The 25,979-nt window shown below is 38.5% G+C and overlaps 1 protein-coding gene across 4 annotated transcripts in view; it reads left to right on the top strand.

The window, feature by feature from the left end:
- Nucleotides 1-25,979, top strand: part of SYT9 (synaptotagmin 9) — a 72,214-nt gene that overhangs the window by 39,336 nt on the left and 6,899 nt on the right. For all 4 annotated transcript variants that reach the window (XR_015258691.1, XM_086749027.1, XM_086749026.1 and 1 more), the window contains exons 4-5: nucleotides 24,097-24,217; nucleotides 25,256-25,427. Coding sequence is in view for 3 of the 4 variants with exons in the window: in XM_086749027.1 (XP_086605153.1) it covers nucleotides 24,097-24,217; nucleotides 25,256-25,427 (293 nt within the window). In the remaining variant the exon portion in view is untranslated. The remainder of the gene's footprint in view (nucleotides 1-24,096; nucleotides 24,218-25,255; nucleotides 25,428-25,979) is intronic.

Here is a 25,979-nt window from a genome sequence, read left to right as displayed (position 1 = left end):
GAAAGAGCCAGCATATACTAGAAGTTGCAAAGCCAATAAATTCATTGCATCAGTTTGTAAGAATCTTCAAGCTCTTTTAGGTCATATATAGTCGTCAAGAATACAGCAGTGTGTCAGATGATGCTGAATTCCTTTTGCACAGAAGCAGTGAACGAAACCATCGTTTAAAAAATTAATGAATTTAAGTTGCATGTTGGTATACAGGCAGTGTTTTGACAAAGAGCGAGTTAAAAAGTAGGATGGTTATCAGTATTTGAAATTCTGCATTCTAGAAATGCTAATTGTTCACTGCTGTTGTTCCCAAGTTTGCCAAAGAAAAATTTGAGAATTTGTATTTTTAGACATTTATGTTGTATAACTGAGATGCAACTGGAATCATAACATCATGATAAGGAATTTTCAAGTTCCCTGTTTCAGAGATGTTTATGCCAACTACAGTATGTGTGGAATAGAAACAAAAAGAGACTAAATTATTTCAGTCAGTTGCTTATGGAAAGCATAATAAAAGTCTAAAACTTTGAAACCTGTCCAAACCTACCAGATTTTCTGCAGTTCAAAATGCTATTCTGTCCTCAAACTGAAAAAAAAATCTTCCCCAAAGTTTGTATTACTCAGGACCACTCCTGCTAAGAGGCTGTGAGCAATTTAATGTGCCAAATGCGCGTGCATAGGTGGCATAGGTGCAGGTCATAATCCTTAGGGCTTACACCCTCAAAACTTGAGGAAAACAACTTCCTTCTTTGAAAGAAGTAGGTAAATACTGTCCCTAATTCACGGACAGCGGAACATACTCAGACAAAAAGAATGTGACTTGCTCAAGATATGATGCTACTTAATAGCAAAAATGAGAGCAGGTCCAGAATCTGCAGATTCCTGGCACCAGCTTGAATCCACTCTGTGTGGCACTGCTTATCTTCTTCGACAGTGCACAGATACTGCAGCTGGCAGTAAGCTAACTGAGTCCACCTACTCTGCTTTTAAAAAATGTTTAGCTTGTCAAGATGTTTTAGCCAGTATATAAAATTCCTGGTTTGGAAAGTTGCTGGGTTTAGCAATGGCATTGAGCAAGATCTCAGAAAAGCATTTAAAGTGTTTACAAATGGTTAACAAAAATTTTTGAGTCAACATTTTGAGAAGGAACAGAAACAACCCAAATCTCTGCCTCTACATATGAATTCAAATCCAAACCATCAATGTTAAGTGCCATACTTACTTTTTAGGACTGTAGCAGTCAATGGGAAACACTAGTTGATTTTTTTTGTAATGCAGAAGACATACCTGGTATTAACCCTTCATTCCATTGTATCTATTTAAAACAGGTAGGCTTTGGCATCAGGAGGCAATCAGTTGTTGATGTGGACATGTAGACATTTAATTGACTTGCAAATACAAGTCCCTCTAGATGAGGGATTTGCATACCCAAATATCTTGCCCACATTAAAGCATGCCAAAAGCCTAAAAAGCAACAACAATTATTTCATGGCTAGACAAATTAAGGCAGTAAACACAAGAGGTAAGATTCACCTCACTTATATTTTAGATATATTAAGGAAAAAAAAACCCACAACAATCAAGCCCAGAAGTAGTCAAAAGAATACAGAAAGCATAATTACCTTCAAGAGGCAGACCAGCAAACGTTCATCTTCTCCTGAGTCACAAAGGTCACTCTTTGTTTCATTATTTTTTCTGACTATTCTTAATCAAATGTACAGAAAAAAAAACAAAAGTCCATGTGTGATGAATCATGTCATAGCCAAAATGCTAACAAGTCGTAGATCTTTAATCCTTCAGATTTCTAAGGATCACCACAGTACGGATGAAAAAGAACTTAATTAGCCTTCAGCATCAGCACAACAGATATAGTATAGACTCATAAAATTGTTAGGGTTGGAAGGGACCTTCAAAGGTCATCTAGTCCAACCCCCCTGCAAGGAGCAGGGACATCTCCAACCACATCAGGTTGCTCAGAGCCCCATCCAACCTGGCCTTGAATGTTTCCAGGGATGGGGCTTCCACCACCTATCTGGGCAACCTGTTCCAGTGTTCTACCACCCTCATTGTAAAAAATTTCTTCCTTATATCAAGTCTGAATCTATCCTCTCTTTGTTTAAAACCATTACCCCTTGTCCTATCACAACAGGCCCTGCTAAAGAGTTTGTCCTCATCTTTCTTATGAGCCCCATCTAAATACTGAAAGACCGCAATAAGATCTGCCTAAAGCCTTCTCTTCTCCAGGCTGAACAACCCCCCAACTCTCTCAGCCTGTCCTCATAGGAGATGTGCTCCATCTCCCTGATCATTTTTGTGGCCCTCCTCTGGACCCGCTCCAACTGGTTCATGTTTTTCCTATGCTGACGGCTCCAGAGCTGGACGCAGTACTCCAGGTGGCTGTGTGAGGGATTTCAGTGATGGTCCATATAGGGCCACTGTGGGGAATTACAAGCTGCACACAGCTGTGAGAACACGATCTTGGAGAGGGGAGCTAGGAGGGTTGTTATCTCAGAGAGGGGAGCTAGGAGGGTTGTTATTGAGCAGGATGTTGCTGCAATCCGGGAACCGCTGTTAGCCAGCAGGGCACGTACTTGGCAGGCCTTGCTGCATGCGCTGGCCACGCATGCATCAACACCTGGTCAGTCCTCTGCCACTGAGTCTGCTGAGGGTATAAACAGAGGCGGCTCAGCACACAGGGAAAGAGAAAAGGACCCAGAGCACACTCTACGAACAACAGGGGACGCCCTGAAGGTGCTGTGCCTGCCTCCCTTCTCTGCTCTGACCCTGCTGATCATCATCCTCCTGCTCGGCAGTGTCTCCGGCTTAGTCAGGGTGGTAAGACTCTCACAAAGGAAAAACAATACGCTGGTAACTGCTTATGCTAGGAACTGTAACTGCTTATGCTAGTAACTGCTTATGCAAGGCTACAATAGAGCAACAAATACTGTTGTGCTTGTAAATATCATATGCTGGGTGAACTTTGTGCATAGGAATCCTATGAACCGGTTACAGTGGGGTCTCACCAGGGCAGAGTAGAGGGGGAGAATCACTTCCCTCAACCTGCTGGCCAAACTTCTTTTGATGCAGCCCAGGATGCAGTTGGCTTTCTGGGCTTTGAGCACATATTGTCAGCTCATGTTGAGCTTTTCATCCACCAGTACCCCTAAGACCTTCTCCACAGGGCTGCTCTCAATCCCTTCATCCCCCAGCCTGTCTTGATACGTTGCCCCAACCCATGTGCAAGACCTTGCACTTGGCCTTGTTGAATCTCATGAGGTTCACATAGGTCCATGTCTCAAGCTTGTCCAGGTCCCTCTGGATTGCATCCCATCCCTCAGGCATGTCAACCATACCACTCAGCTTGGTTTCATCAGCAAACTTACTGAGAGTGCTCTTGATCCCATCGTCTATGTCGCTGATGAAGCTAGACCACAATATGGACACCACTCATCACTAATCTCCATCTGGACATTGAGCCATTGACCACTACCCTCTGAGTGCAACCATCCAGCCAATTCTTTATCCACCGAACAGTCCACCCATCAAATCCATATCTCTCCAGTTTAGAGAGAAGGATGCTGTGAGGGATCACATCAAAGGCCTTATAGAAGTCCAGATAGATGACATCCATAGATCCTCCCTTCTCCACTGATGTAGTCACTCCATCGTAGAAGGCCACTAGGTTGGTCAGGCAGGACTTGCCCTTGGTGAAGGCACGCTGGCTGTCTTGAATCACCTCCCTGTCCTCCTTGTGCCTCAGCATAGCTTCTAGGAGGAGATCTGTTCTGTGATCTTCCCAGGTTCAGAGGTGAAGCTGACAGGTCAGTAGTTCCCAGGGTCCTTCCTTTTTAAAAATGCAATGTTTCCCTTAGTCCAGTCACCGGGAAGTTCATCAGATTGCCATGACTTTCCAGATATCATGGAGAGTGTCTTGGCAACTACATCAGTCAATTCCCTCAGGGCTCTGAGATGAATCTCATCTGGTCCGGTAGACTTTACATATGTTCATACTCCTCAGGTGGTCACGAACATGATCTTCTCTTATAGTGGAAGGAACTTTGCTCTCCCAGTCCTTGTCTTGTGGTTCATTTACTCAAGAGATGTGGAAAGAGAAACTGCCTGTGAAGACTGGGCCAAAAAAAGTTGTTGAGTAACTCAGCTTTCTTCTTGTCTGTTGTTATCTGTTTGTCAGTTAGTATTGAAAAGTCATTCAATAAAACTTGTGAAGCGTCTGAAGTAAAAAAACTCAAATGCCTTGACGAGCAATGCTTTGAGATGCAGCTAGGCTGGTCCTCAGCCAGTGGTACAAGCACTCCAAGCTTCGCTTTAAAAATAATGGTGACTATTCAAGTGCAAGTGATTACCTAACAGCCTTGTAGCTCCAAAGGCGTGGTGAGAAATAGGACAAATCTTGTAATACCACTGAAGCCTAAGCTAACATTTATTGGGGTTTTGGGACTAGTTTAAGAAAATGATAATTCAGAGAATTGTGTATATTTGTATGTACTGCTTGAAGTTTACAGAACCCAGGAGTATGTCCATCAGAGCTTCCAAGTAAGATTTTTCAGTCTGGATATTTCTCTACAGAAAACATATGTACAAACAAATAAACAGACAAACAAAAGAAATGAAGTCAAAACTAAAGCAGACAAAAAAAAAAAAAACATGTAGAAGAAATGGGACCATTTCAGTTAAAGAATTTAAAATATATATATTTTTTTTTAAATCAATATTTTGAGCAGACTGAAATTTCAGAATAAGATGTTTTGATTTCTCATTTGGAATGCCCTTCTATTGCAATATTTTCAAATATTTTGAAAGTTGAAATAGGAACAAAGCATCCTGTTTTTTATCAAAGCAAAATGTTTCAAGTTAAGTGAGGGATATTCTGCTTAAAAATAGAAATAACGCAAAATTCCTTATGAAATGAAGATCCTAGTTTCCACATCAGTTCTCCCCCTGCCCATCGATGCTGCATATTCTTGAGCTCTCTCTTTTGTCTTTGTATCATACATGTTTCCCTGGTAGAACAGTCCCAGAACAGCAATCATATATGAAGAAAATTTTCCTCCACATATTAGCTGCGTGCTAAAACAGGTTAGATCCAATCCTAAATCCCTGTTTTTCTAGATTAGTGGGAGAGACTGTAACTATCCCTCTTCTGCACATCCCCCTTCTTCTTTCTTCTTACAATCCTCTTGCCAATTCTCTTTTTCCAGAAATCTCTCTTGAAAAGCTCTGAGAGAGAGCTTTCAGGGAAACGGCTCACAGTAACATACACATGGCACGTAAAAGCAAAACCAAAATGTGATCCCAGTCAGCCAAGCCTGTCCTTCAATTATACCTTCCAAAATTATTAGCAGGAGCCAAAAACACATCCCAAAAATTGCTCTAGTATTTTACGATTCATAGGCAGCAATTCTTCAAGATGAGTAAAGAGCACAGCGTTAAGGCTAAAATAGCTGTATTAAGGTGATCTTGGCTGTAACTGTTCTGCACATAATTCAAGATTAGACTGTGCCATAGCCTTTTTTTCTACAGGGTTATATAACTTCCAATTTAAACATGTATTTAGCCAGGCGGGGAAAAAAATCCACTTCAAACATGCATTTAATTATTGAACAGTTTTGGGAATGCTTACTTTGTCTTTTTTTTTTTCTAGCAGAGGTCACAGAAAGCATTTCAATAGCTTGTAGATTCATAATAATTTCTGAAAAAATCCTTCTTTTTAAATTTAGTTTCAATATTTGGAGCCAAACTTGAAAGTATTCTTCCCTCTGAACATACTGTGCTTATGTGAAAAGCCTCAAGCCATTTTTAGTCTTTAATCCCCACAAGATATCACAGCCATCAGGCATCTTTCTCCACCAAATAGGGTATTTCAGAGTTTTACAGTTTTCCTCTGTGTACAGTTTATTTACCCAGTTCTCATGTGATTTTCCCATGGTCCTGTATTTAAGCAGTAAGTGGACTTTTTAGTTAGTGTGTATTATTTACTTAGGGATTAACTGTAACTGTGTTCTGAACTCTTACCAGGACATACTGGGTGTTTGTGCAGGGGACAGCACAGCTACTTGGGAAGCACCTGCTGCACACCATACCTGACAGGCTGGCATCCTAACACAACCCAAAATGTGTGCTTGCTGGGGTACAGTCTTGACTTCATCTTTTCTAGTACACCTGTGTCCCAGGTAAATAGGTAAAAAAGAAAGTGCCACTATACACAGGCTCTTCTCACCAAATGATTTGTCTGTCCCCTTTCAAACTCTTGTTAGAGGATGCAACACTTTAACCATTCAGGATTCCAGGATCTTTCCAGAGTCTAGTTACAGAGGACAAAACATTGTCTGTATCGAAGGAAGGAATTACTGGACCATAACTGCAGTGCTTGAGAGGCATGTTTTTTATGCTTACAGGCTAAATTATAGTGCTTGCCAAAATTAAGAAGAGGCTATACTGTTTGCTAAATAATCACACAAGGGCTCCCCACTGTCTTTTGGGGGGAAAACATTAGAAGTTGCAACTGAGGTTTGAGCTGACTGGTGGAGAAGGACATATTGTGGGAATATGTCCTATATATGTATCTATAGATTTTCTAGCTTTTTTCCTAAAAGTCTAGCAGCTGATCGTGTAGTCTGAAAGAAATAAAAGATGGAACAATTGAACTGACATAAGTGAGAGTAGAAACTTTAAAAGATACACGATACATTTTGCCAAGATTTGGTTATATGGTCAACAAGTATAATACCAGATATTGTGGAGGCCCTAATTGTCCCTGGGAGGGCTCAGAGGTGCACATGATTGCTTTTCGCTCTTCAATCCTTGGCCTCTTCGAGGCTCTGTAGAGAACCTTGCTCAGATTACTGCAGAAAGACACATAGCTATGCTCTTCCATTCTTTCACTTTGTAAAAAATAGATTATTTGGCAGCCAAACTGTCTGAGGGAAGAGGGACAGAAAGGCATCATTCTTTCATGGCAATTGAGCTGTATTTCTGAGAGCGGGGCTAAAGAAACACCGGCAAAACTGAGGCACTGACTAAAAGCTTTTTTTATCGAGATTTATTAGTCCCAAGTTTACTACCTTTTTACAGCAGAGATCTTCATTTTAACTTACTATTTTATTTAATTTCTCCTCATGCATATACATTTCTCTAAACATTCAGAAAGATATATGTGTATCAGGAACAATGTAAAAAGCATTGTGTTTCCTGAAAAAAATCCAACAGGCCACTGCAGCATTGCTTTGTGCTTGCCTGGGTAGGATAAATGATAAACACATGCAAACCTCACAATTCTGCACTGATCCTCACAAACACTGGAAGTGAATTTGCAACACACACTCAAACTGTAGAATTAACAGATATAACAACTTCTGTAGTTAGTCCCACTGAAGTCACTGGAAGTATTCACATGGGTAAGTGAAGCATACGGTCATTTGCAGTGTCTGAGCCTTCCTATGACTCCCTAGCAGACAATTAGAATGAGTATTTCACACCATGTACTTTAGTGAAGTGACAGGCTCAAATGACAAGACTGCATTAGCAAGGTCTGTTGTATCATGATATTTGAGATTTGTATAGCTACATGTTTCTGGCACGTCATTGCTTGATTAAACACCTTGCTCTATTTACTCAAGAAAACAGTAGTCACAAGCTAGAGCTTAACTTAGTGAGTGCTTAATCATTCACTGCTTTTATCAGACAAACTCAAAATCAAAGCTACATACACCATCTGGAAGAAGATTTCTGACTAGTGATGGCATCTTGCTTGTGATGGGCAGAGAAGCAGAAAACAACTGACAGCTGGAGGTTTTCACAGTTGATGACATGAACTGTTTGGATAAAATTTCCCACTCAGATTCTTAGGCCAAATCTGGCGACTTAAAAGCAGCAGCTTATCACAACATCAGAAAACATAACCTTGCTTGTCAGGCAACCGGTTACTAACAGCCATAGTATGAGTGGCTGAAATCCACTGCTCCTCCTACATAACATTTCCTCTTCTGTTTCCTGCAGTAAAATTGTTTTAAAAGGAGCAGTGAATAGGAGATCAGCAATATAATGCAATTTCTAATATTTTCAATTCATATAGAAACTGCTACCCAAACACTATGAAAGTTAACACAGAAGAGCAAAAGAACAATTCCTACACTGTATTTTGTATATTTGCTTTCAGAATTCATAGAACTCTTTATGTGTTTTCTTTTTAAAAGCATGCTGGGGTTTTATAAATATTTTTAAAAGCCAGCTGTGGTTTAATCAACCATCTGTTCTACATTACGATAACTCTTCTGAACAAGTCCAACAATAAAATAAATATATATATGCAGTAAAGGGAAACAAAAGTGTGCACAAAAAAGATATGAAGCAAACAGTAGACTTTGGTTTTGAGCCCCCTAGAGAGTTATTTATGATCATCAGGAAGAAAGGAATCACTTTAAAATAATGAAAACGTTTCAATGTCTCTACTCCACTGAGCACAGAATCTTACAGTAAATGATAATCTAACGATAAACTTCAGTCTATTGGGACTGCAACATTTTATGCACATAGAAATGAGTAGCACTTAGGATGAGATCTTGACTCTACTGTAAAGTCAGGGAAAATTCCCACTGAAATTCAGATTTCTTGCATACTCTCTTGCTAGAGTTTGGAAATACTATCTTGTAAACAGTACAAAAAGCCACATGGAATAATTAAATAAATCACCTGGGATGTACATCAGAAAACTCACTAGAACATCAGAGCAAGCAAATTAACATCCTTTTATTCCTCTCTGCAAAATAAATACATGACAGTGACCTTCTCAATAAAGATTTAAATCTTCTCCTCCTCCCCCTTCCCCAAAATTTGATGGCTAAAATAGGAGCTGTCAATTTTGGTCCTGGAGAAAGCAGATAGAAATCTCTCCATCAGGAATGACCTATGTTCTACATCAACAACTTCAACTTCTGACTGGCTGCAGGAGTCCTAATAGAATGGAAACAGAATAGATTATTTTCCCTCAAGGTTTCTGCAGTGAGCACCCCTGACCCATTCCTTTCAGTAACTCAGCAGTGTTTCTCATTTGCCAGCTCCTTTCCCAAATTCTTCACTTTATTCAGTATATATGGAGTGTCAGCATTCTTGGGAAGTCCACAAGAAACACTTCATTCAGCACAAAGCTTTTATTGTAAAACAACACATAAAAAGCTTTTCATATTGTCTATAACTGTAATGCTTTTTTTTTTCACCCAAATATAGCTGTATTTTAAAAACAAACCAGTAGATACAGCAGTAGATGTTCACTATCTTCACCCCCATCCAGCCACTCTCTTGTTCTTGAAAATCATTTATTTCAGGAAACCGTTCAGTACTAAATCAGCACCGAAAAAAAAAAAAAGGATACTATCCTTCTTTTCAGACAGTCTTGCTCCAAGAGTTATGAGTCAGGATGGTCAGAGATAACTACACTAAATTATTTTAAAATCATACTTCCTTCCAAAAAACTGAAGTCAGGCCCTTTTAAGGTGTCAAACTGGGTACCCAAAATCATTGATCTTTCTCAAAGTAAGAGAGAGTTCTAAAGCAAACTCACCATTTAGGACAAGTCAACTCACAACTTTTCTTTCATTTCAAAACTATCAGATTATTTAAATTGGAAGCAACTAAACAAAAAAATTGAGAAGGCATCTATGTGACTGAAAAGTACTGGTTACTAAGTCGGTCACAGGCTTTCTAAAAATGCAGCTTTTTCCTATCCACAGAGCCACAGAGTAGTATGTACATAATGACACTTGTTTTTCTGAATATAAACATAACCAAGTAAAAGTCTGAGCAGCTCACTTCACACAAATGCACAGGACGACATCAGGAAGAGAGCAAAGTAAGCCACAAAAAAAAAAAAAAAAACCACATATAATTTTCCTCTCTAGATACATTTCACATGTAGCACATGTAAAACAAGTTTAAAGAAAAGTCTTCCAAGAGGAGGAAATTCTGTTGACTCACTTTTATGGACTTAAAGCACTAAGGCACGTCTATATTTAGTGCTCTCTTTATCTCACATCTTACAATACCCTCTGTGCATTCTTTAAGAGAGGAAATATGCTCATAAAATGGTCCTAAAATTGTCTGCAGTAAGTGCCTAAATATAATAGAGAGGCACAAGCATATCTGATAGAAAACAAGTATTACAGAAAAAGAACTGTTATCACACTCTACACAATCACATCTTCCCCTGCTCACACTGTAGACACCTGGATAATACACTTGATTTCAGAGTCTGCATTTTCTAAAATGGATTTCTCTCTTCTTCCTTCCCCTTTCTTCAGCTTCCTCACAGTCTTTAGTTTTATTTTAAAGCTGTTTTTTTTTTCTGTACAGCTCCAAATTAGATGTAGTACTGGACTGGTAAACTGCCTAACAGCTTCAAGATGAAAATATTCTATTTATTTGCAAGGTAGGCAAATAATACACAGCAAAAGCATAAATTCTCCTTCACCATATCCACATAGCCTAAGTGTCCTAATGGCAATAGTCCAGAACTGTCTCCAAAGAAGAGAGTAGCTGGCTTTGCATGAGCTTTTGGGCAGCATTAGCAGCTAAGATACTGAGAAACACTGAAATGTTCCTGGCATTGCATAAGAGAAAAGGTAAAAGTAACCCCCTGTTGCTCGATCACCACAGATTTGATGGCACTGATTCAGGAGGTCAGTCAGGGAGAGGGTTATATACCAACAGCGTATTGGCATGTTCTGCGATCGGCAGATTTTAGATAGCAATCCATTGTGAAATTGTCAGTAGTATCTCGAGAGCAGCCCTGAGGAGAAGGACTTGGGAGTGCTAGTGGACAAGAAGCTCCACATGAGCACTTGCAGCCCAGAAACCAACCACATCCTGGGCTGTATCAAAAGAAGCGTGGCCAGCAGGTCAAGGGAGGTGATTCTGTCCCTCTACTCTGCTCTGGTGAGACCCCACCTGGAGTACTGTGTCCAGCTCTGGAGCCCCCAACACAAGAAGGACATGGACCTGTTGGAGCAAGTCCAGAAGAGGGACACAAAGGGCTGGAGCACCTCTCCTGTGAGGACAGGCTGAGAGAGTTGGGGCTGTTCAGCCTGGAGAAGAGGAGGCTGAGGGGAGACCTTATAGCGGTCTTCCAGTATCTAAAGGGGGCCTACAGGAAAGACAGGGACAAACTCTTCAGTATGGGCTGTTGATGAGAGGTAATGGTTTTAAAATAGAGGGAGGTAGATTCAGACTTGATAAAAGGTAGGCATTTTTTACCATGGGGCTAGTGAAACACTGGAATAGGTTGCCCAGAGAGGTGGTGGATGTCCCATCCCTGGAAACATTCAAGGCCAGGTTGGACGGAGCTCTGAGCAACCTGATCTAGTCGAAGAGGTCCCTGCTTCTCGCAGGGGGGTTGGACTAGAAGACTTTTGAAGGTCCCTTCCAACCCAAACTATTCTATGATTCTATGATCTCTGGGAGGAAACAGAAAAGCCTCCCTTCTCTCCCATGTTGCCCCATTCAAGAAAAGAACCACCAAAACCCCAACAGCTCTCCTGATTCAAATGTGAAATTGTCTTTGTAGCATGGTTTTAGAAATACAGAATGGAAGCAATCCCCTTTCTCACACTTCTGGAATGATGCTGTCTTGTTATCATTAATTTTATTGTCATTCTCATTCTTCCTTCCTCCCTTTATTATTTTAATTTCTTTTGTATTTGAAAACCAAAGAGATTCTAAAGTAAAATGAGACAATTTTACAGTATTGGAGATGTAGGAGTTTTGTCTGTTTTCACATACTTAATAAATGCGGTTTGTAGGATTTACCTTAGCATCCATGATTATACTCTTCTTCTATTTAACTTGCAATTAAAATGGAATCAAAGCACTAGAACTGCACACCTTTTCACCCAATCCATTAATACAATATTGCTAGCAGTGAAGTAGTCTCTTTACCTTGGCTGCTTTGCTTTGAAATTTTCTATATGACCCATTTAAATAAATTACTAAGAAGTAAATGAAACTCCTATGGAAATTGCTTTACTATTGTTAAAAGTGGGCAATTTTATAGAGAAGTGTTACCAGTAAAACGCATATTATAAAATTTAGTTGTGCTTTCAGTCTAATGGAAGGTTACATGGAATGCTCTCAGACATGTTTTTAAGCCATAATGATCCCTTTTCCCCATTATATTGATACTTTCTGTGGATAGTGCATTTGAGTCTAGCAGGCCACCAGTATTATTGTTTATACAGGTGACAGATCAAAAGCCAACTTTTTGCATTTAGTTACACCACTTAATAGTAACCAAGCCAATTTCAAAGGTAATAGGATTTCAGTAGCAGGGAGCTCAAAACCTACTTTTTACCAGAAAAAAATGTGAAGTATTTTCAGTAGTTCCTAAGATGAGGGAGTGCACAACATAACACAACAGAATTGTTTCTAGAGAAAAAGAAACACATGGAGAAACTTCAGCAGAAAGTTACTTGATCCTTGGCTTTAAAATCACAAGGAAATCCAGGAAAGGTACCTATTTGAAATAAAAAAAAAAATAACTTTAATCTAAATTGTGGTGAAGAAAATCTCTGAGTAACTCATAGAAAAAAAACCAGGAGAAACAGACTCATAAAACCATGGTTCTTCCCCCACCTGCTAAACAGGCACCAAACTTGAAGGGAGATCCACACTTTTGAAAAGTGTGCCTTAGATGTGCCTTATTAATGAGATAATAATTATTTTTAATGGGATGAGAAGCCAAAAAGGATGAGAGAGAGAGAAAGGGCACACCAGGGATTTCACTGAACTTGGATTTGATTTCCAGATATCACAAGAATTTAAAAATGATTAGACACAGTTTGGATTTATGGCAATACACTGTTCACTAATAGTTATTTTAATGGGCTGTGAAAGGAGCCCATTGTATTCAAAATCTAGGGACAAAGTGCTTCTTTGCTGTCTGTTTGCCATGAACAATGCACATGTGCTTCTCCAGCTTCTTCATTCATTACACTAGAGCCCGGAGCAGAACGATCCCCTCCTGGCCTTCCCAGGGCATGTACACAGCTATGGGTATACAAGACCACCATACCTTCTCTATTGAAATTAGATGTGGGGTGGAATGACACAGCAGATGGCTAAAACCCAACAAGAGATATTTGCTTTTTTAAAGTCAGTAAATAAATTAAGTATATCTCAGAGAAAAGCTCTGGAATGGCAAGGAAGACATGCTGCTGCAACATAAAGTTTGACATTAGCTTTCTAGTTTTATTATTTGGACCATTCTCTTCTTCATATCAACTTCTTCAAAAACAAAATTCTAGAGCAAACTTTTACTTAGACTAAAAGTAGATTCAGATTTATTAAAATGGCCTTTCTTTATTACCCATTTTGTGTACAACCTGTGCTCAGCCTGAGTAGGAAAGAAGTCAGTAGAGAACACCCCGTGTAAGTATAATGAATACATCCACAAAACGCTACAGATGCTTACACAGACTGAAAAGAACTTTTTTTTTTTTTGCTGATACTGTGACTCCCTCCATCTTTTTTCAGCACTACCCAGATACTTAGTTTCTCTCCTTTTCAGAATGATGTGCTCAAAATTCATGATACAAAAGATGACTGCTTTACACAGCACAAAATGCAAGCACTGAGAATGACATTCAGTGCTGAGGAAAGGTGAGGAACTGTTAGTAGGGCCCAAAACTTTAATTTCATCTCATTTCAGCAGTGTGTCTATCTTAGCTTTTTTTTTACTATGGAATGGCCACTCTGTGAGACTTTATCCTTAATTAAGACTGTGTCAGTGCACAAGGGCTGGCTGGTCACTGGGGCTGGGATGCCAGGAGCTGGGGGGGAACCTGGTGCTGCTGGTGCTCCCCTGCATCAGCCAGCTCCCTGGGGACGTGCCAAGCCAGGCCGGGACATGAGCACGTCGGTGGGCCAGGCCCAGTAGGGCCCGTGGCCAGCCAGGGCAGGGCTGTGGGGAGCTGGAGACCAGCACCCTACAGTGTCACTAGGGCAGGGACCAACAGCCCCAGGCTGGGCTGAAATGGGATCCTGGGCCATAGGCGAGGTAGGAGGAGGCCCTGGGAGTGGTCGGGGCCAGTAAGGCCCATTAGTGTCCCTGACATGCTGATTGCTTTCAATCCCTGTACACGAAGAGATAATTGAGTGGGATTAGAAGATAGAGCAAGCATCTTCTGGTATTTTAGTGGAGCTGTAAGTTCACATGCAACCATTGTAACTCAAGGTAGAGTGAAAGGGCAGTCCATTAATTTGCATACACATTTTGTTTAAATTGACATTTTCATTTTAACACACTGGGAAAAAATATTAACAGGCAAGACATTTTAGATTAAAATATTTTGATTAGTTAATTTATTTTTAAAACAAGTTTCTTCCCTTGCAATTTTTCATGGATGTATTTGAGATTTTCATTATTAGCAGGATGTTGAGATAATTAAACATTACTTTCAACTTATGTCAGAATGGAAGCAAGAGGTAACTGGCAAATAATTCATGGTAGGAATAATTTTATATATCAAAATGGATTTGCTGCTTCATTTTCTTCAAGCTCATGTTTGCCTAGAGATAGTGAACACTTAACATGTAATTTAGCCTCCTGTTCTTACCACAAGCCAGTATTTAGCCTTGAAACCCTGAGGGTTTCTTTTCTCATCTCTTTCCATCGGTGTGATATTCATCAAGAGTTTTCTTTCAAGTCAGCAAGGTTAGCCCACCCAGATTAGTTTGTATTGTAAGATACCGTGCACTACAATGCCATTGACCTCTGTTTTTATTTATTTTTTTTCAATCTTAGTGTTTCACAAAACATTGAGGTCTAATCCAAGTCACTCACAGCCTGATGAAAAATTATTGGGTTTGACATGACAGATACTGAGGGACATTCATTAAAGGCTTTGGTCCTTATTTTGGGAAACTACTCCCCATTTTTCCAGATTGCCCTTAGATTGTTTTGTGAAACTGCCCTCTGTGAGGCATCCCCTGTCTGTCTGACCTACTTGTCCTTTTTTTTAGGTGAGTTTTTAGGGAAGATATTTACCACCTTTACTTAACATGAAAACTCTTAATGTTTCCCAGCTGAAGCTCTCCCTTACATTTCCTTTCAAGTAAACAGTTGTCATCCAAACTTCAGTTCCTATATAGAATAATTCCTATACTGAACAATTTACATTTCGTTGTAAAGCATTGTAAAGTGTACAAGCTATTCCCAAGCTTGTGACGTTTCTAAAGTACCACTGCTTTCTCTGCAGAAAGAAAAGTTTGAGTCAACTCTGTGCTAGAGTTCTCTCCTTTAAAGCTTTACCATTGTGAAATCAAATCTACCCTCAAGAGGGGCTTCCCTTTCAAAAGACTTTCAAAGCACAACACCAAAAGTGGCAACCTGTAAACGCTGACAAGGTGGGATACACTGAAGTGGAATATACTGGAAGAAAAGGATGAGCAAATCTGTCCACAGCACCTCACTTGTAAATGCACGTATTAGAGGTTACAACATTTTCATTTTTAAATATTAGATTGGAAGATGCAATTATCTTCTCTAGCTCTCAAGCGTTCCCTATCCTCCACACATATATATATATATATACACAGACTCCCTGCCTCCCAGTAACAATTAAAATAATAAAAAGCAGCCTGCAATGCTGGAAAAAGAAGAGTTAGGGCAGAGGTTTTTCTATTATTAAATCTATACCAAACTTTGTATTTTGTAGAAAGCAACAAATCATAGGAGAGTTGCATAAAGCAGTAACAATTCAAGAAAACAAAAGAGTTTTCAGAGGAACAGTTTAACTTTCAAGTAGAAACTTAAACTTTTATTAACTACTTCTTTGACCTGCAATGCCATCTAGCAAGCCTTCAGAAACAACTCTGTACACACTCTTTCGTCTCTTAATAACTGACAAGGAAGTTAAAAATTGCTTATATTAATATTTCTACATCCCTCATTTCTATTTTTCCTGTGAAATCAATTTGTGACGCAGCCACACACACACATAAACAGGACAAGTACTTCAGCTTTTTTAATCATGTCTCTACTAATTTTCATTAGCTCAGTTCAGACTATCTCCCCAGTTCATCAATTTAGTTTGGAACAAATTAAGACATTTTCTCTGTCTCAATAGCTACAGGATAATTTATTAGATTCACTCTTAGGCCCAGATTCAGTAAAGCACTTTAGTTGTTAGGAATCGAAAATCTAAGTAAAGGATTCAAAGCTAGTAAAAACTATAGGATCAAAGCATATGTTTAAAAATAAGCATGTATATGAAGTTTATCTTTACTGAATGGCAGCTTTTTTAAACTAAGGATCTTATTTCAGAATAATTTATCAATAAAGTTTAAAATTACTTAGTAAGAACAAATATATTCCATAAATGCATTCAGATAACTGAGAACAATATGCAGCTAACCGATTGGAAAGGCAGTTTTGATTAATCACTGCCACCCTATTTATAGGACATAAATTATAGGACATAAATTATGACAATGGAAAGGTTGGGTCTTTACATTGACTGCCTACAGGAAAAGGCCTCTGTCCTTGACCTACGAAGGACATTGTGGCAAGAGCAAGTTATGTGTATGTTCTTCTCAGAGATATTAACTAGATTTGTTCTGAAACATACATGAAGGTGAAAGGCTTATCCTTTGACTCCAGCTACTCATAAGATATCTCGACTGACTGGCACAACACAGAGTCATGCCTGGAGGACCCTCCTTATGTGGACTGCAGTGATCTGCCTTAAAGAAAAGTAGGCATGACACAAGGATGATGGAAACAGGAGATTAAAAAGATAGAAAAACCCATATCAAAAGATCTTCAAGCTCTGAAGTGCAGATGGAGGATATACTATCTACTGGGTGCTTTTCTTCTGATATTCTTTATATAGAAGTTGCCAAGATGCTAGGCAAAACTAACTAAGTTAGAATAAGAACATGCACTCCCTGAGCTGATAATCATGGTGGCTCTCTACGACCCAGTCCACAGGAAGGATTCCTACTTCTTTCAGTCCCTACGCAGTACAGCAAAAAGTTGTATTCAGAATCTATCTGTCAGGCAAGACATCTGTCTGACTATAAGGTGCTCCAGAATACCTCAGAGAAAAAGTAATAGAAACTCTGTTGTGGTTATCATCTTTGCATTACTAATATAAATCCTAATACAGAAAAATCAAGCTACATACTTAAACAGCAAAATTGAAGTTAAACTTAGCTTTCAGAGGATATTTTTTTTTAATTAGAACACAAAAGACTTTCTGTTGCCTCTCTAGACTAAGTGTTTTCTTTCCCCCTTGTAAGGCATTTTTGTTTAAATTCTTTAGCTGGTGATACTTTTCACTGTATGAGTCATGCAAGAATCTCTCAGGTCCAGCATTTTCATCAATGTGTGCTAAGTAGGAAATGCTGTGCCACAGGTGAGCCAGTGGAGAAAGTACTAGGGATTCAAAGCTGCCCCTTCTTATCCTGCCTTTTTGTGCATCCTATCAGACTAGCTTCTATATATATACATTTTGTAGAGGCATATAAACTGATAGCCAGTCTGTGACTTGGCATGAAAATTATATTGCATACCCAAAGCAGTATAAAGTCCAGAGTGAATTGCATGCAAACACTTCACTTTTCTTATATTCCTTCTCTGCAGTGAAACCAAGCTTCAGAATTGTTTTTAATGTTCTTTCAGTAAGTGAAATCAGACTCATTTTTGTGTACCTAGCTCTAAAAGCTTCTTTACTGATTTGCTTTAATTTTTTCTAAGAAAACCAAGAATAAAAAGAAATAAAGACAATGAAATGCAAAATATGGAATCACACTAAGAAAATAATACAATCTGCAAATTAACTTAAAACATAAAATATTGCCTGACATTGATGTATTGAAATAATAATTGTAAAAGATAGACCATTCCCATTTTCCACAGACTTTACTTAATCATATCTCTGTAGATATAGTTTGATTGAGGCATTAATAAATGCCTGCTTTACTAGCGTTCATCTCTTTGATTTAAGATGTCATGAAAATAGAATTTTCCAGTCATATCTTTTCTATTCGTCTTTAAATGTATAATGAGAAGGCAGCTGGCACTCTTCTAGTGTTGAAATTCGATTAAAATCAAACATTTCTAAAGAGTTTTTCTCAAGATACATTTCTCACACATATAACTCAAAATAATTCTATGATGAAACAATCAAAAATGTAGAACTAACTTCATTAGTTCATCATGTTAGATACTTTAGATTTACAGTCATTCTCAGATTAGAGTCTCAAACTTGTTTAGTATGGCATTTGCATATTTGTTTCCTGGACAAACACCTGAACTGAATTAAGATCTTAGCTCACTCAAATCTGAATCCAGACTTCTCAACACAGATGAACAAGTTAATAAATGTATATCCCAAAAAGCAGACAGCACTTCTTAAAGTATTTTTAATTCATTTAAACTTAACACATATACCTAGTATATTTAAATTATCCTCATCTTAGCAGAGTGAACCTTCTCTAAAATAAATCCCTGCAAAATTCCAAACTTCACATTATCGAATACTAGAATGATGTACAGTAAAATTTGTTTTGCATTACAGAAGTACAATTTCATTAATTCCAGTAAAGATTATGACATAACGAGGAAGATTTTTTTTTTTAAATTTAAAATACAACTAACGCTCCTCACCTAGGAGGAAAAAAAAAAAAGATAATTTAATTAAATACTGGTAATCAATCCTTTCTGTGCTTTGGAAGGTCAAATGATATAATCTCATTTCATGAAACCTCTGCTATTTTTCTCTTTTCCAGAGACCTCTGCAGAGACATGTATAACTGCTAAAGGAGGTAGTATGCAAAGTTACCATTGCCTGAGCTGTACAGCTCTGACAAAGCAATAAGAATTTATAAAATCTCTAAAATCACTAGTGCCTTGAAAGCCTCTTTTAACTTTAATCAACTTTTTAATCAACTTTAAAAGAAATAAGCAAGGGCATCACTGCCTGTATGTGCTCCCATTAATGTTAAGTTGATGAGATGCACAGATACATCTGAGCACCTCACAATCCATAATTAGCATTACTTTTGCAACATACCAGAAAAGTGAAAAAGTAGTGTCTGTCTTTTTATAGATGGAGAACTGAGGAACCTGGTATAATTGAGACATATGCTTTAATTAGAGTGGCACAGGCACTGTGTGATAGCAGGTCGATCACAACTTGTCTGCTCAAGAATTACAAAACGCAAGTTTCTGAAGAAATGGGCACAAAACTTATGATTCCCAGCTTAAGGACAGCGTATTTTTTTCTAGACCAGAGGCAAAAGCAGAAGTTGTAACCTATAATTTGGCTTGTTTCTTTCCATCCCTTTCTGCCTGTTTTGCATGATTTTACATACCCATTCTCTGCACCCAAATGTATTTATGAGAAGGGATAACCCATCCACTGGAGAAATCTGATCCCAAATATCCCCATTTGTCAGAAACTCCCTAACTATCAGGTAACTTTCAGGTTTCCCTGAGACGGTTTGATCCAGCCTGAGCTTCTTAATGCAGCCTCCAAGGCTGCAAAGGTGAAGCAAATCGCCCATCGTCGCAGTCCTCTTCAAGATTACATGTCTCCCTGTTTAATATGCGGAGTTACACTCACCTAAGCGCTAGCATGGAGCTATTGGCACAGTACTAGGGAGTGATTTATCTTGCAGGCTAATTTCTAATGAAATTAATTATTCTAAAGTCTATAAATACTGTGTGACTATAGACTAACAAGCTATTAACATTACCATTAGAATTCAGCATTTTAAAAGATATATTATCACATTGTTAGTTTTATAGGGGGGAAACCAGTAATATTTTCTGGGAAAAGCAGGAACAATAAACCTTTTGGTAGAAGCCACTGAAAAAATATTCAAATAATATGATTTTTATGACATAGCAAGTATTTCCACCAGAAATGGAACAAGGAGGAAGTATGTGAGGGAGGTTGTATCTCTGTGCTCCTAAGAGCAAGGGTCTTATTTATCCTGAGGTTCCAGTAAGGGATTCATTCACTTTGTGAAGATACAGTTTTCAGGCAAACCTTGTGATTTACAGCTCTGGTTTGAACAGTCCAGCTGACTGCTTACCCAGTATTGAATTCATCTAACTCTCTCAGGTAACACTGGGCAATTTTGAAAGGAAGAAACTTCATGCTCTTGCCCTGTTGAATAAAGGACTGCATTAACAGAGCAAGGGCTCAGAGGCAAACCTACGTGGGATTATCAGAAACACACAGGTTGTAAGGCACAGCTAACAACACCGAGGCACTCAGCCATCACCACAAGCCTGAAGCTGAAGCCTGAGGCACTGGAAAAGCAAAGCAGACACCAATCTTGTTCTACCTTTTTTAGAATACAGGAATGAGCACTTTATAGATTACAAATGGGGACAGTGCTTTCTTCCTCTAAATGTGGACAGTTTTTGAGGACCTTAGGTATGTTTATTACAGCACATTTATTCACTTCTTGCAATATGCTTCCTGCTGAACAGGACCAAAAGAAAATATAGGCCATACTCACACAAATAAATAGTTATTGTAATGTAATTATCCTCTGAATATTTTCTTTTAAGTTATTAATACTATTAAGTAGCCTTTTGGTCTGGTCATGCCTGTGATACCAGTGATCCCCAGTCAGAGCACGTTGCCTGTTCCACTGCAGTTACTCAGACATGCAAATTCTGTGGTGCAGTCACGGTTGGTGGCACTCCTTGAAGAACATTCCCTCATTAAGTGGAACCTTGAAGCCCCAATGGCAAAATTTACAGTGTCTGGAACAATGTAAAATGTTGCTTTACCATTACAGAAAGTAGAGGTAAGCAGGGAGGACACTGGGAAAAGCTCACTCTGTTAGAAAATCTGTCTTTCCAAAATTAAGAAAACATTTACAAGTAATCAGTACTATGGACTAGTAGTTAATTCCCTACAAATCAAAACAAAAGTGGGAGAAGACAGGGCTTCTTTTTCAGACTCAGAGAAGGATTCGCATGCCAAAAAGTATGTCTCTCTCCTGCTGCTGCCTGCAAGCTTTCCTTCGATTACATTCTCAGACTGCCATGGTTAGATTATTACTAGCACTGGCTTATGAACAGACTGAATCTCACAATCATCTGTGAACTATTGCTGTAACACCTACAACTTCTAGAACTGGAAAAGACTGAAAAAATTACAGGCTCTGTTTCCAGTTTAACAATGTTTTTCCTGTATAGTGCCCAGTGCAATTTTGTATTATTGTAATTGCAGCATTTGCTAAAAAATACATCATAGTGTAGGTGACAATTACTTTTCAAACATAAGGCACAGCTTGTGGATAAGCATACTATGGCATAATTCCTAACACTGCATTCAACGCAGGTTATCTGTTCTTCCCTAACCAGTTCATTTATGCAGAGGGTTAACATTTGTCTTGGAATTTGTATCTAAAAAAGTTGTATAGTAATTCGTTTACCTATGAACTTTTTGATAAGAACTGATAAAAGGTTTTAAAATGTTCATTCAGGATGATCAGGTTTGGAATGGATACTATTGTATTTGGTAGTAACAGTAAAGCATTTACAGTACTCATAAGATGAATTACCTAGTTATCATGCGGAGCTCTGGAGTTGAGTACAAAACGGCATTGCCATGGTTGATAATATCTAAGAATACCAAGATACACAGTTAAAACAATAGATGCCTGATGGGCTTCTTTATGGTCAGGGAAAACCTGAGTGATTCAACAATGCTATCTTCTCCTAAACGTTTGGGACTAATTAATGAAATAATGTTTCAATCAAAATTTGCTAGCACGAGAAATTCCCCAAATTGCCAAAAGGTGGCTTCACTCAGTAATTTCTTTAAATGGCTTATGAAATTCTGCTTCCATCAGAGTTGCAGCACAAGAGAGAATTCGACAGCTACAAATCTGAGCACCTCAGAGCTGGGGAAGTACTCCTAAACTCTGGCAGTTGTTCTTCCTCAGAATGGGAAGGATAAGTGAAATCTTTGCTTCCTGTTCCCCAGGTTAAAGGTATCAAGCTCCAGCTGACCACTGGGAAAATTTCAGAGATCAGTTATTCCTCCTGTAATGTAGTCCCACAGGTTAAAGGGAAGTCAGCACATCCAGGAGAAATTTCTCTTGGCTAACACCTGCACTTAACATTACAGGATGTAATGAATGAAATGTAATGTAATGAATGTAATGTAATGAAATTTCTCCTGGATGTGCTGACTTCCCTTTAACCTGTGGGACTACATTACAGGAGGAATAACTGATCTCTGAAATTTTCCCAGTGGTCAGCTGGAGCTTGATACCTTTAACCTGGGGAACAGGAAGCAAAGATTTCACTTATCCTTCCCATTCTGAGGAAGAACAACTGCCAGAGTTTAGGAGTACTTCCCCAGCTCTGAGGTGCTCAGATTTGTAGCTGTCGAATTCTCTCTTGTGCTGCAACTCTGATGGAAGCAGAATTTCATAAGCATCACTTTTTCAAACAGCACTTTGATCCTCACAGAGTCAAAGTGTGTCAGTGACAGAGTTTGTTGCAGCAGATCTGCTTCCAATTACGAGCCATCAAGAGACACTAAACAGGGTGAGTCATATCAGCTATATTGATATTGTCACAACCTTTATTAACTTTACAGCTACCATGAAGCATTGATCTTTAGAATGGAGAAGATGATTGTTGGTGAAGTCAGGGTTAAAAGCTAGTTTTTACTGACAAAGGGCCCATAATATCAGCTTTTTCCTTCTTTGACAGGATCTCTCTCCAATAACAGGAAAGGATGCATTTCTGAACGACTTTTTTTTTTTTCTCTCCACGCATTAGCTGAGAACTAAAATGAAGATGCCTCTCTTGAGCAAGGGCTTGAATCAAGTGACCTCTAGAAATCCCTTGCAACAAAACATTTTTCTACAGCCCTGTGACAGCAGTTCTTTCTGTCCTGCATGTCTCCTCTGCTAACTCATGAAGCTATGTAAAGTGACGGCATAGGCTGTGGGCATTGGTCTATACAGTAGCTAGCTCAGAGACAAACACTAACCTCTTAGGTGCTGTTTCAAGGTATTTTCAATCACGTTCTATGTCATTCACCACCCTTCATTTTTTGTTGACTGACACAGAAGGATCCAACCTGGGAAAGGAGAGAAGGTATTGCACAAAGCTAAGTGGGCAAGATACACATATTCCACAATAGTTGTATTTTTCTTTCCTATAAAACCTGAAAAAAAAGCTTTGAATTTGCTGGGCAGGATAGCTTTTTTTTTTCTGTCAAGAATGAAATATTAGATTACAGGAGATAGGTCTATGAAAGTAGCAGTACACTGCTCCGTCAAAAAAATGCAAATCAAATCCCAGAAATCATGTAATACAATACTTTATTCCCTATATTTTTTATAAAAGAGCTAGGTTTCCTTAAAAAAAAAAAAAAGACAAGTGCTTTGTAACTGCAAAGAGGGTTTGCTCACTTCTACTACCGTTCTGAAACCCTGATGCCATTGACACAAGAAGTGATTGCAACCTATTCTATCAATGAAACAGATGGATGAGCTTACTTGAGGGAGCTTGTCTGTGCAAGGCACAGGAGTTAATGTCCCTACTCTCCTTCTGGTGGAAACTGCCCCGTTACCATAGTGTCTTCACACCTATTACACCTGATATTATGCAAGCTTGAGAGTTGCATAAAACTTTGCCCTGCGCGACCAATGTTTTTTTCTGTGAACCTCTCTATGGGTATCCTTCTACAGACCAGAAGGAAAGGCACAGAGATCTGTTGCAGCTTGTCAATGATACACGCAAATGACTACAAAACATAAAAGAGAACGAAGGTATTCCAGTGCCTTGCGCTATACCTCATCACTTAAATGTGTTCCGCTAGGAACTGTAACCACATGTACACTTGAAAACTTTGGTGGTCTAGCAACAAACTTAGCAACTTGAACCTTGTATGCAGATGGAAGTCTGTTTTTTTCAGATATGTTTCAGAATAAGAATTCAGCTTTTGCTTGCATAACTGTGGATCCCCAAAGGTATATTTTATCTTTAGCTCCTGTTATGGGTAAGGAAAATTATTATTGCTTCACATTATCTCTCTTTCCTTGGAACAGGATAACGTGGATCTTGGTGACCTGATGTTTTCACTCTGCTACCTTCCAACGGCTGGTAGACTAACTATTACAATAATAAAGGCAAGAAATTTAAAGGCAATGGATATCACAGGAGCATCAGGTAGGAATTAATTTCATGCTCAGTGTGGATTTCTGTCCCATTTACCTCCTGAGTCACAGAATTCAGCACTGTCAAATCCCAGAATAATTTTTGAGAAGAGAGTTCTTATACTGCAAGCTCTTGAGTAACTCAATCTGAGAAAGAAATAATATATTTTAGTTTGTTTGGTTGCAACTAACAGTTTAAAATAATCTGCTCTTAAAAAGACTGCAATATTATTTTTTCTAAACCCACTGTGATTCAGAGTAGTACAAGCTGGCCAAACTGCGTTCATAATACTGGGAATTTGTTTGTACAACAGACTATTTGTTACAGCTATGGCACAGAGGCAGACTCACCCTCTCTGACAGCCTCCAAAAGCCACTCGAGCCAATTCTGCTGTTGTTAGCATATGAACAAAGTAGTGATCATCTCAGACTCCTTTCAGCAACCCTTTCAGAATTTGCTGATGAAAACAAGAAACTAATTTAAATAAGAGTTCATAGATGATTTTCAAATACTAGCAGGGAGTTGTAGTTTCTACAGAGAAATAGATTTTTTTTTTACTACATTCAGGAGTTTTAAAATAATTATAATTCTCTTGAGAAAATAAGCCACTAATTGTTACACTTTGAACTATATTTAACCATACATCAGTAGATCCCACTCTGTAAAACATTGTCATCTTCTATCTGTCCTACAAATCTGTACAAGTAATTAGGCTGTTATAAATAGGCTGATACACAGACTGTTGTATAAAACAGTCATGTATAACGTGGTTCAGTGGATATTTTAATACTCTTTGAGAAGTCGGTACACAACAAGGAGCTTCTTGATCCTAAATTGTTCATTATAAGCAGTCAACCAGGTAAAGCTTTCAAAGCTCCACTGCCTCGCAGGCATGCCATGGTAATAAAGAAGCTCAAATTCCAGTCAGGTCCACGTGACTAATTCTGCAAGCAGGTAGGGGCATACAAGAAGGCTGCTCCCTTCACTTTCCATTTATGTTTGCTTAAAAATAACAAAAGAAAACCAACATTGTTCTTATGATTCACACAGATCCGTACGTGAAGGTTTCTTTAATGTGTGAAGGAAGGCGACTAAAGAAAAGAAAAACTTCCACCAAGAGGAATACCCTTAATCCCGTTTACAATGAAGCCATAGTCTTTGACGTCCCTCCAGAAAACATTGACCAAATTAACTTGTCGATAGCTGTTATGGATTATGACCGGTGAGATACCTGTAGCTGTAAAATAACATAATCTATTGGCTTATAAAATCTTGCACAGTAGATTTGCATCCAGAAACAAAGTTATCATGTTTTCCCAATAAGTGGGAAATCAATGTAATGTTGACTTTGGTAGAAAACTAAACTTTCTTGTATTGTCAGGCAGAATTTCCTTTCTAAATTTTAAAATATAGATTTGCATCCATAACCGGCATAACTAAGCTGCATATATATGTTTACCAGAAATGAAATAACTGAACAAATAATCAGACAGTCCACACACTGATGTTCTGTTTGTGCACAATTACGCTAACCTCTTAGACACACACCTCCACTTCTAAAATTGTAGCCTAGAATTTACTTGTATTTGCAACTAATTACAGAACACAAGCAAATAATTTTTTTTAGATTCTTCATGCAAAAATAAGAAAAATAAAATGCATACAGACATATAGTGTATGCTCTAATGGGGAAAATATTAAATTATTCTGATTAGTGGAAAATGCAAAAAAAAAGCAAACCTACATATTTTATGGTTCATTACATTTTTCCAGC

This window comes from Chlamydotis macqueenii, chromosome 5, assembly GCF_036417535.1.
Source record: "Chlamydotis macqueenii isolate bChlMac1 chromosome 5, bChlMac1.mat, whole genome shotgun sequence".
Classification (NCBI taxonomy): Eukaryota; Metazoa; Chordata; class Aves; order Otidiformes; family Otididae; genus Chlamydotis; species Chlamydotis macqueenii.
Note: the sequence above shows the minus strand (reverse complement) of the source record. Positions and strands in the feature narration are given on the sequence as shown.